At 43.0% G+C, this 11,111-nt stretch overlaps 1 protein-coding gene and 1 long non-coding RNA gene across 3 annotated transcripts in view; one reads left to right on the top strand and one right to left on the bottom strand.

Moving 5' to 3' along the window:
* Positions 1–746: 746 nt before the first annotated feature.
* On the bottom strand, positions 747–9,901 carry LOC143815409 (histone H2A-like). The gene is made up of 2 exons (XM_077294561.1): positions 9,771–9,901; positions 747–1,319 (listed from the first exon to the last, which is right to left on the bottom strand). The coding sequence occupies exons 1-2, from the start codon at positions 9,784–9,786 to the stop codon at positions 913–915; spliced, it is 423 nt and encodes a 140-aa protein (XP_077150676.1). The 5' UTR covers positions 9,787–9,901; the 3' UTR covers positions 747–912.
* Positions 2,460–11,111, top strand: part of LOC143815412 (uncharacterized) — a 42,272-nt gene continuing 33,620 nt past the window's right edge. The window contains exons 1-2 of one of the 2 annotated variants that reach the window (XR_013223744.1): positions 2,460–4,137; positions 4,793–4,811. This is a non-coding gene — a long non-coding RNA (uncharacterized LOC143815412). The remainder of the gene's footprint in view (positions 4,138–4,792; positions 4,812–11,111) is intronic. The other variant, XR_013223745.1, reaches the window with a different exon arrangement.

The raw sequence follows: 11,111 nt of genomic DNA, 5'->3' as shown, positions 1-11,111 counted from the left end.
AAATTGTAGACAGATCGCTCAGAAATAGCAAGCGTGCTACGAGCTCGACCACTGCTGATGCACAGCCGAGGTGGACGGTGACTTTGGCAACCAGCAGTGAATGATAGAATTAAAAAATCCTTCCGTTATTGAGAATCAAGCGGATTTCTAATAAGAGGTAAATGACAAATGTTGTGGCATGACCAATATTTCCCCCAAATACAGACATTACCCATATACAATCAGGTATAGGCAGCTACCATGCTCCTGCACGCCCCCACTTTCCCCTTTCCGGTTCCCACTCCGTACTTACACCCACAAAGCCTTGTCTGATATTTCCCCGAGCCACCACGACTGTAGCAGACCCAAAATCCACCAATACCTAGAGTGTGGTGGAACGCACGTGATACTACTTCCACACGTACTCTTTCCTGATAGGACAATCAGTATCACGTGATAAATCCTTTTCCTGCTCAATGTTTCCTGGGAGTTGTAGCTTCATTGACATAGCGCAATTATAAGTGGAACTGGAATAAAAACTACAATTCCCATAATGCACCACACAGCCCACAGGCAAAACTGGATTTTCTGTACACAGCATGTGACTTTATATCACCAGTGCAGTACGGGAAAAGTAAGATCCAGGCCGGGAGCGCAGACAGAGTCTCAAAATCGGGACTGTCCCGCTGGATCCGGGACGGTTGGGAGATAAGGCAGGACTCTTCTTCCATACACACTCCTACTGAACATTTGACCAAGTAAATACATTTTTCATAAAATAAGGCAGCATTTAATGGCTTACCAGTGAGGAGTAGATGTAAAAAAAGATTTATTTTTTTTAATCAAGAAACATAAAATACTGCAAGGAACATAAAAATATAGGAAATACAAACAGGCACTTTATCGCAAAGTCCAAATTCTATGTAAATAGGATCAGAACTCCTCAGACTCTGCGGCTTCAGGTTCCTGTGAGGACGAGCCCTTTTCAGTCTTCTCGGGCACTAGGACCGCTTGGGGTGCAGTGGGGACCCCACCAAACAGTTTGCTCAGTCCCTCATCATTCCTGACAACCAGTTGGATGTGTGGAACCAGGATCTTGGTTTTCTCGTCCTCCTTGGCTGCATTTACTGACAGCTTCAGGACCTCAACACACAGGTATTCCAGGATGGCCGTTAGATAGACGCTGGCGTCGCCTTCAATCTTCTCAGCATAGTTCCCAATCCTCAGGAGCCTGTGGATACGGCCCACTGGGAACTGGAGCCCTACCTTGGCCGATCTGGAGACCTTTCCAGCTGCAGGTTTCTGGAGCTTCTTGCCACGACCATACATGATCAGAAGAACTGTAGGGGAAGGGAGCAAGAAAAGAAATACATTTAATTACCATGTAGCCAACATTGGTGAAGGAAGCATACACTTGTACCTGATGGAACCTCAACAATTCAGCCAATACAGGGGACAGCAGCACTTAAACCAACAATATTAAACTTGAGGAAAACCGCCTTCATTTTAGGCATTTTGTAACGAAGGGGTCATTAACTGTGTTAGAAAGGAATATGCATCTTAATACCCTACATGCTAAAAACAAAAATCACGTTCTATGGGGGAAACTTACAGGAAAGGGCTCTAACTTTTATAGGGCGAGCTATACACATATTTCAACATATACCTTATTAAAAAGCATAAAAATATGAGAGCATAGATAATTTTTAATTGATTTTTAAGACCTAAGTCATTTGGGTTTGGAATAAATAATTATATCCAATACTAGTAGAAAAAAATACAGAAGCTGCACAATTCATGCGAATAGTTTTATTAAGTAATTCCGTCTTAGGCCTAAGACTTTGTTTCTAGATATAATTTTAACCATAAACTTCTAAATTAAAACCATATTTTAGTCACATTGATAACAATAAAAAAAATACTTAAAATATGTCATTACGGTGTGTGCTGTGCAATTTATTCTATTATATATCTTTATACTACTTATTACACCTCTCTGTATACTACATCCACCCCACCCTACCATATATACAGGTCGACATTAACAATGACCAACATGTAGGAACCCAAATAAGTAAAAAAAAAAGTTTATTTCAGTGATATTTAATTATATGGACACTATCGCTTTAAATATTAACTATTTGGCTCGGATTGTAAGTGCCCCGTCATATTTTGTTTCTTCCCATCTACTTGATATCTTTCCTCCATGTAATGTTTCCTGTCCTCTTATTTCTAGGTGTTTTTTTTTCTGTGATATTTGATTTGTACCTGTGTTTGAGGAGTAAGAGGAGAGCGACAAGTGGATACTGACGGTCCAAAATTTGGACATGGACTATCCACTTTTTTTTTCAGAATTGGGTATGTCAGCATTTACCTTGAAATATAGAATTAGGGAGAATAAGAAGGCGGGGGTAACAGGATAATGTAATAAACCATCATGTACTGCACAGAATATAACCCAGGTAATTCCTTACTGGTACAGAGCACAGTACAAGGGATCACAGCCGAGGGATGAAATCTGTAGGACGGGATCTATAGGGACGTTTTACGTCAGTTATTTCCAACTGTCATTTTCACATCTTCCATTAAGTGGGCGGGGCTTAGTTGAAGCATGGCGGTGCACCTGACCAATGATGTGTGGTCAGTGTGTGCTCTACTGCTGCACTCACACACTGCGGTTGATGTGTGCTCTATGGGGGAGATATAAAGGGAAAGCACACTGAACACACAAAGCATGAACCTCGCCCTGACTTTGTACTTGAACCTGGTCCTGACTCAAGACCTTTCCCAACTTACAGAGAATTGTAGGACTGGTTCAGAGTATATAACTTCTAATGTTAAAAACCTAACATACATTATTTATTACAGTGTATACATTATTGGGTTCTTTGCAGCGCTAAGGCCCTGGGTTCAAATCCCACCAAGGACAATATCTGCCAGGAGTTTGTATAGGTTTCCTCTGTGTTCTCCAATCTCCGGTTTCTTCCTACACACCAAAAAGACAGAATGATAGGGAATCTAGTTTGTGAGCCCCAATGGGGACAGTGATGATGATGTGTGTAAAGGGCCGTGGAATTAATGGAGCGATATAAATGAATAAAATAACGTTATTCTCACTTTTCATCACCTGTTCTTCCGCGGCCCCTATTGCCTGCCCTGGAAGAATACATGACTGCTATGGAGGACTGGGGATCTGAGGTGGCAGCAGACACGGAATAAGAACAGGGGAAGAAAAGTGAGCATTGGTTTATTTTATCACCTACCCAAGCTTCAAGAAAAAAAAAAAACAGCAAAATAGCAGCCGACTGGTTAAGTTTGATTGGCCAAATTGAATCCCTGATTTTAACAGCAGTTCCATAATTAACATTTTATAGTGTGTGTAAATTTAGCTTAGAGGGAAAAAATGCATGAATGAAAAACGTAGTGTTCGGTCAGACAAGTGTTATAGTTTCTTGGTGTACTGTTTGTATGTACGACGGATCCCATCACACACTTTTCTGGCTATATAGAATAGTGTATGCAAGATGGCAGCACAGCACGGAGGAGCACACGGAGCTAGACATGGAGCCAATCAAGGCCACATTTGAGACCTGACTGGCCCATTTGTTGACACGACTGTCTGAACCCGGCCTTACACTTCTCACTTGTGGATCTCCTGCATGTGTGACTCCAGAGTAAATACTGGCATCCCGACGTCCTAATAATCCAAACTCCATGTGATAGTGGATGTAATAAACCTTTAGGCTTCATTTCTCCTCTTTGTGATACGTGACTCATGAACAATCAGGCCTTTTTATATAATGTGCGGATCTAACAAACATGAGGGCATTTTACTTCTACCCCAGGGGCGGACATATCATTGGTGGAACCAGGGGTCCAGGAGGTACCGAGGGCCACCACCACATCCAAAGCAGGTGGAAGTCTGAAATTATGCTGAGCTATTGGACTGCAAATGGCCCATATATTGTTCTTGGGCAGGGGCCTCTTCTGTCTGTGACCACCAGTGCTCTTCTTACCCCCTACATTATCACACACGTCCAATAGATCAGATGGATATAGATGGACATTCTTGGTCTGGAGAGGACATGGTTTTTCTTACATGTACAGATTCCAGCATCCAAGTACATAAAGGAGCTGCAGACGCCATGTAACATCAAGGTAACCGGACTTTTCTATATTAATATGCCACAAGATACATTATATTCTCTACTGACTGTTATTATTACAGGCCGCAGTGACCGGCGTACAGGGTGAGTTCTGCCATTATATAATATCTGAGCTCCATAGTTGCCAAGTTTCACATATTCTACTGACACATTTCCCTTGTCATATTTGCTTCATCGCCTCCATTTTTTTTTTATCCAAAGAGAAATATGCATATTAAAGTTGTGCTAATCAAATCCCTAGTTTAGCATTGCATTTTCTCATGCAGGAATATTCATCATTTTCCAAGATCACAAGTGCATAGGACTCCTGCAGATGGAGCTACCTATATAGATCATGTATGGAGACACATGAACACCCGCTACTCCTGGATCTAAATGGCTCCATGTTGAGAAGTGACACTAAATAAAGTGTCTAGTAGAGAACACGAGCGTAATATGCTGCCCGATGGTCCAATCTCTATAATATCAATGATGAAATGGAGCCACATTATAATCATATGATAGGGAGCTCAGTGATCACTGGGCACTGATATTGTGTTTGGTTACATTATGTCATCCAACATGAGAATGGACTTTTAGTTTTATTCCTATTTTCATATAATTAATATTAAAAATCTAATTTTAATCTGAAATATTTCTATTTTCAGATAAGGGACCAGAAATCACGTGAGTAAATATTTATTGTAAATGTGAACTCTGTGTGAGGCTGGATAACCACCATTGTCGGTGTATGTGCCTTCTTGCCCATAGCCCTATAAATGGTAAACATATGCCAAAACACTGCACTTTTGGAATATATTTGGTCAGGATCCATTGAGATCCTATGATCATATTAGATTGTCCTGCCAGACAAACCCTGAACGTGGTGTGAATGTAGCCTCAGGCACAAATGATGACAGACTGTATAATTGCTGGAAAGAGATTAATAAATAAATTGGATTTTCCTTGATGGATGTACACAACAATCCAGTATATCCCAATAGTAGGTATGAATGTCTACTGTGTCGGCTTCTCACTCATCTCTATTCTGTGACTAACAGGACTTATGCCGACGAAGACCTGATGTAAGTATATCAATGCAAGATATTAGCCTCCCCCTGGGCCCTGTTGGATGCGGCCCCCAGTCCCCACTAGCCTCCCCAGGACCCAGTTGGATGTGGCCCCCAGTCCCCACTAGCCTCCCCAGGACCCAGTTGGAAGCAGGCCCCTAGTCCCCATTAGCCTCCCCCTGGGCCCTGTTGGATGCGGCCCCCAGTCCCCACTAGCCTCCCCAGGACCCAGTTGGATGCGGCCCCCAGTCCCCACTAGCCTCCCCAGGACCCAGTTGGAAGCAGGCCCCTAGTCCCCATTAGCCTCCCCCTGGGCCCTGTTGGATGCGGCCCCCAGTCCCCACTAGCCTCCCCATGACCCAGTTGGATGCGGCCCCCAGTCCCCACTAGCCTCCCCAGGACCCAGTTGGAAGCAGGCCCCTAGTCCCCATTAGCCTCCCCCTGGGCCCTGTTGGATGTGGCCCCCAGTCACCACTAGCCTTCCCAGGACCCAGTTGGAAGCAGGCCCCCAGTCCCCATTAGCCTCCCCAGGACCCAGTTGGATGTGGCCCCCAGTTCCCACTAGCCTCCCCAGGACCCAGTTGGAAGCAGGCCCCTAGTCCCCATTATATAGAAAACCGACTAGAATATTGAAAGGATATATTAAATTGAAAAACCAGAAAAAACGTACTATCCTTAAAACGATATTTTATTAAATTGTCTAAAATCCCAATATATAAGACTCAAATGTATGCAATCAACATCAGCCAACTGGGTTGGGTAAGCTAGAAAAATAGGGAGAAAATAGCAGATAAGCCTGACACAGTCCCTGTAGGTGGCCCTAAAGTGTCTTAAACCTACCTACCAGCGGAGGTTGGCACCCTAGATTTCGATATGGCGCCCCCGCTCACCGTCGACTGTCCCTTCTTACCCTAGTAGGGTCCTACTTGCTACCCACACCCAGGTACCCACAGACATACACACACAAATTGACCAATAGGTCACACTAACCAAAAAACGTGAAAAAGTGAAAAAAGTGAACGAAAAATTCTAAAAACACTGCAGACATAGCTGCATAAATGCACTAAATAGCATGTACCCCACAGTTACCTCAAAAAAATTTTTTTGAAAAAATATATAAATAGTGCAGAGCTATGGGGTACAGCAGGGCACAGTTGGAGTGTGCTCAGTTAAATATTCGGAGGTCATGAGTAGTGAAGCTTCTAATAGATGTAACAATAGGTCACTGTCTTTGTTAGTGATTGATGACCCAAAAATCATAGACAGACCAATAAAGCTAATGTACAGAGTGGATCCCTAGGCAAGATAGCACCCCTCCGAAAAGGTTAGCAGATATATGAGTACACTCATTGGATGTAAGTATGTTGTTGGGTGATATAGATATTACACCCTAAGTTGTCCAAAAATAAACAAAACAAAATATTCAACAAAAACCAAAAAACTAAATAAACCCAAATGAAAAAATTATCTGCCTTATAGGGTATCACATATAGTGTTTCTTATTTAGTTTGAGGGCTAATGCACATCAGTATACAGAAAGGACTGAGAACCATCCTTCATTACTCTCTCTATATTAGATAATCTGGTAAACTTTTATTGCTATGAGTAGCATATTAGTCTGCACTCTAGATGCCATCCGAGTTCCGCATCTTATACCATAGAAAAAATCAGCAAAAATATAAAACAAAATCAGAAAAAAGAAAGAAACACAAAACAAATTGGTATCACATATAGTGTCTCTCAATTGCGTTAAATTAGTGCATCTACAAGCCCAAAATATCTGAGGCCAATCCCTTATAGGGTATCACATATAGTATTTCTCATTTGGTTTAAGGGCTAAAGCACATCAGAGTACAGAAACAGCTGAGAGCCATCCCTCATTACCCTCTCTATAATGGATAATCTGATACACTTTTATTGCTGTCAGTAGCACATTAGTCTGCACTCTAGATGCAATACGAGTTCCGCATCTCATACCAAAGAAAATTAGCAAAATATTAAACAAAAATCAGAAGAAAGAAAGAAACACAAAATAAATTGGTATCACATAAAGTGTCTCTCAATAGCGTTAGATTAGTGCATCTATAAGCCCAAAATGTCTGAGGCCAATCCCTCATTGCTGTCCTATAAGCAAGTACTATACTTGGTCTGTCTTGACAGAGAAACATAAAGAAAAAAACTTATCTGAGTAGGTGACATATTCAGTCCCATCTCGCCATCCCTACGCGTTTCACCCCTTCCCAGTTTAGGGGCTCATCAGGGGATAAATTCGGGTATAGCAGCAATGGCTTCAGAAGTCTAGCAACAATGGCTAGACTTCTGAAGCCATTGCTGCTATACCCGAATTTATCCCCTGATGAGCCCCTAAACTGGGAAGGGGTGAAACGCGTAGGGATGGCGAGATGGGACTGAATATGTCACCTACTCAGATAAGTTTTTTTCTTTATGTTTCTCTGTCAAGACAGACCAAGTATAGTACTTGCTTATAGGACAGCAATGAGGGATTGGCCTCAGACATTTTGGGCTTATAGATGCACTAATCTAACGCTATTGAGAGACACTTTATGTGATACCAATTTATTTTGTGTTTCTTTCTTTCTTCTGATTTTTGTTTAATATTTTGCTAATTTTCTTTGGTATGAGATGCGGAACTCGTATTGCATCTAGAGTGCAGACTAATGTGCTACTGACAGCAATAAAAGTGTATCAGATTATCCATTATAGAGAGGGTAATGAGGGATGGCTCTCAGCTGTTTCTGTACTCTGATGTGCTTTAGCCCTTAAACCAAATGAGAAATACTATATGTGATACCCTATAAGGGATTGGCCTCAGATATTTTGGGCTTGTAGATGCACTAATTTAACGCAATTGAGAGACACTATATGTGATACCAATTTGTTTTGTGTTTCTTTCTTTTTTCTGATTTTGTTTTATATTTTTGCTGATTTTTTCTATGGTATAAGATGCGGAACTCGGATGGCATCTAGAGTGCAGACTAATATGCTACTCAGCAATAAAAGTTTACCAGATTATCTAATATAGAGAGAGTAATGAGGGATGGTTCTCAGTCCTTTCTGTATACTGATGTGCATTAGCCCTCAAACTAAATAAGAAACACTATATGTGATACCCTATAAGGCAGATAATTTTTTCATTTGGGTTTATTTTGTTTTTTGGTTTTTGTTGAATATTTTGTTTTGTTTATTTTTGGACAACTTAGGGTGTAATATCTATATCACCCAACAACATACTTACATCCAATGAGTGTACTCATATATCTGCTAACCTTTTCGGAGGGGTGCTATCTTGCCTAGGGATCCACTCTGTACATTAGCTTTATTGGTCTGTCTATGATTTTTGGGTCATCAATCACTAACAAAGACAGTGACCTATTGTTACATCTATTAGAAGCTTCACTACTCATGACCTCCGAATATTTAACTGAGCACACTCCAACTGTGCCCTGCTGTACCCCATAGCTCTGCACTATTTATATATTTTTTCAAAAAAATTTTTTTGAGGTAACTGTGGGGTACATGCTATTTAGTGCATTTATGCAGCTATGTCTGCAGTGTTTTTAGAATTTTTCGTTCACTTTTTTCACTTTTTCACGTTTTTTGGTTAGTGTGACCTATTGGTCAATTTGTGTGTGTATGTCTGTGGGTACCTGGGTGTGGGTAGCAAGTAGGACCCTACTAGGGTAAGAAGGGACAGTCGACGGTGAGCGGGGGCGCCATATCGAAATCTAGGGTGCCAACCTCCGCTGGTAGGTAGGTTTAAGACACTTTAGGGCCACCTACAGGGACTGTGTCAGGCTTATCTGCTATTTTCTCCCTATTTTTCTAGCTTACCCAACCCAGTTGGCTGATGTTGATTGCATACATTTGAGTCTTATATATTGGGATTTTAGACAATTTAATAAAATATCGTTTTAAGGATAGTACGTTTTTTCTGGTTTTTCACCCTAGTCCCCATTAGCCTCCCCCTGGGCCCTGTTGGATGTGGCCCCCAGTCACCACTAGCCTTCCCAGGACCCAGTTGGAAGCAGGCCCCCAGTCCCCATTAGCCTCCCCCTGGGCCCTGTTGGATGTGGCCCCCAGTCACCACTAGCCTTCCCAGGACCCAGTTGGAAGCAGGCCCCCAGTCCCCATTAGCCTCCCCCTGGGCCCTGCTGGATGCGGCCCCCAGTCACCATTCGCCTTCTCTCATCAGCCACATGATACCAGTCCAGACGCAGCCACGGTGAGCTACCTGAAGCCTCTTCTCACCGGAGAGACTCACCCTGCTCGCTCCCCGCCTCCGCCTGATTGTCCGGTCTGCCCTCCTCCTGCTCGTCCGCCCCCAGTCAGAAAAAGAGAAAGGCAGAAGCGACGACCTCAAGACCACCCAACCTGAAACAGCAAGAAGGGGTTATACCACAGTGCCCAGCAGACGGGATCACACAGGGGAGAATGAGATACACAGGTCAGCAGACAGTATTGCAGGAGAGGATTAGATACCCAGCTCAGCTAACAGTAACACACAGGCTGGGATTAGATACACAGCTCAGCAGACGTGATCACCGGAGAGACTCACCCTGCTCGTCGGTCATCCGCCGTCCGCCCCCACCTGGCACACCACACGCTGCTCTCTCTCTCTGCTCGGTAAAATGCTAGACTCAGTATACAGACTGTGTTTGGGCTCCTTCCAGGTGTAACGTCATTTCCGGGGGCGTGTAATACGGGGGGCGTGTAATACGGGGGGCGTGTAATACGGGGGGCGTGTAATACGGGGGGCGTGTTCTGACTTAGCAAAGGCAGGAGCCGCAATTCTGCGATGTTTGAGGTTCCTTCCTGGTCCTGACTGCAGCCCATACAGTGTAGCCGGCTCACTACTAAGGCTGGACTGTATGGGCCCCTTCTAGGTATACGGTATATTCGTGAAAATACTACAAGAAGAAAAAAATGTTGTAATTGCGCAAAATGCATAGATTAAACACCAATGTAATGTGGTTACCTGTAAGATAGGAGTCAGCTTTATGGGATTTTGGTGCTAAATAGGTATGGCTAGAAATATGTCCATCTGAACTGGAGTCTAAAAAAGTAGAAAAAAAGGACTTAACATTTCAAATAAATGAAAACTAACTAGAAGATATACTGCTGTATATAGCATAGTATGTAGGACGTGTTCCCCTATTTAATATATATATATATATATATACACTCACCGGCCACTTTATTAGGTACACCTGTCCAACTTCTTGTTAACACTTAATTTCTAATCAGCCAATCACATGGCGGCAACTCAGTGCATTTAGGCATGTAGACATGGTCAAGACAATCTCCTGCAGTTCAAACCGAGCATCAGTATGGGGAAGAAAGGTGATTTGAGGGCCTTTGAACGTGGCATGGTTGTTGGTGCCAGAAGGGCTGGTCTGAGTATTTCAGAAACTGCTGATCTACTGGGATTTTCACGCACAACCATCTCTAGGGTTTACAGAGAATGGTCCGAAAAAGAAAAAAAATCCAGTGAGCGGCAGTTCTGTGGGCGGAAATGCCTTGTTGATGCCAGAGGTCAGAGGAGAATGGGCAGACTGGTTCGAGCTGATAGAAAGGCAACAGTGACTCAAATCGCCACCCGTTACAACCAAGGTAGGCCTAAGAGCATCTCTGAACGCACAGTGCGTCGAACTTTGAGGCAGATGGGCTACAGCAGCAGAAGACCACACCGGGTACCACTCCTTTCAGCTAAGAACAGGAAACTGAGGCTACAATTTGTACAAGCTCATCGAAATTGGACAGTAGAAGATTGGAAAAACGTTGCTTGGTCTGATGAGTCTCGATTTCTGCTGCGACATTCGGATGGTAGGGTCAGAATTTGGCGTAAACAACATGAAAGCATGGATCCATCCTGCCTTGTATGGAGCATCTTTGGGAT

Source organism: Ranitomeya variabilis, chromosome 3 (genome assembly GCF_051348905.1).
Source record: "Ranitomeya variabilis isolate aRanVar5 chromosome 3, aRanVar5.hap1, whole genome shotgun sequence".
Classification (NCBI taxonomy): domain Eukaryota; kingdom Metazoa; phylum Chordata; class Amphibia; order Anura; family Dendrobatidae; genus Ranitomeya; species Ranitomeya variabilis.
This window is presented reverse-complemented; position numbering and strand designations above follow the sequence as displayed.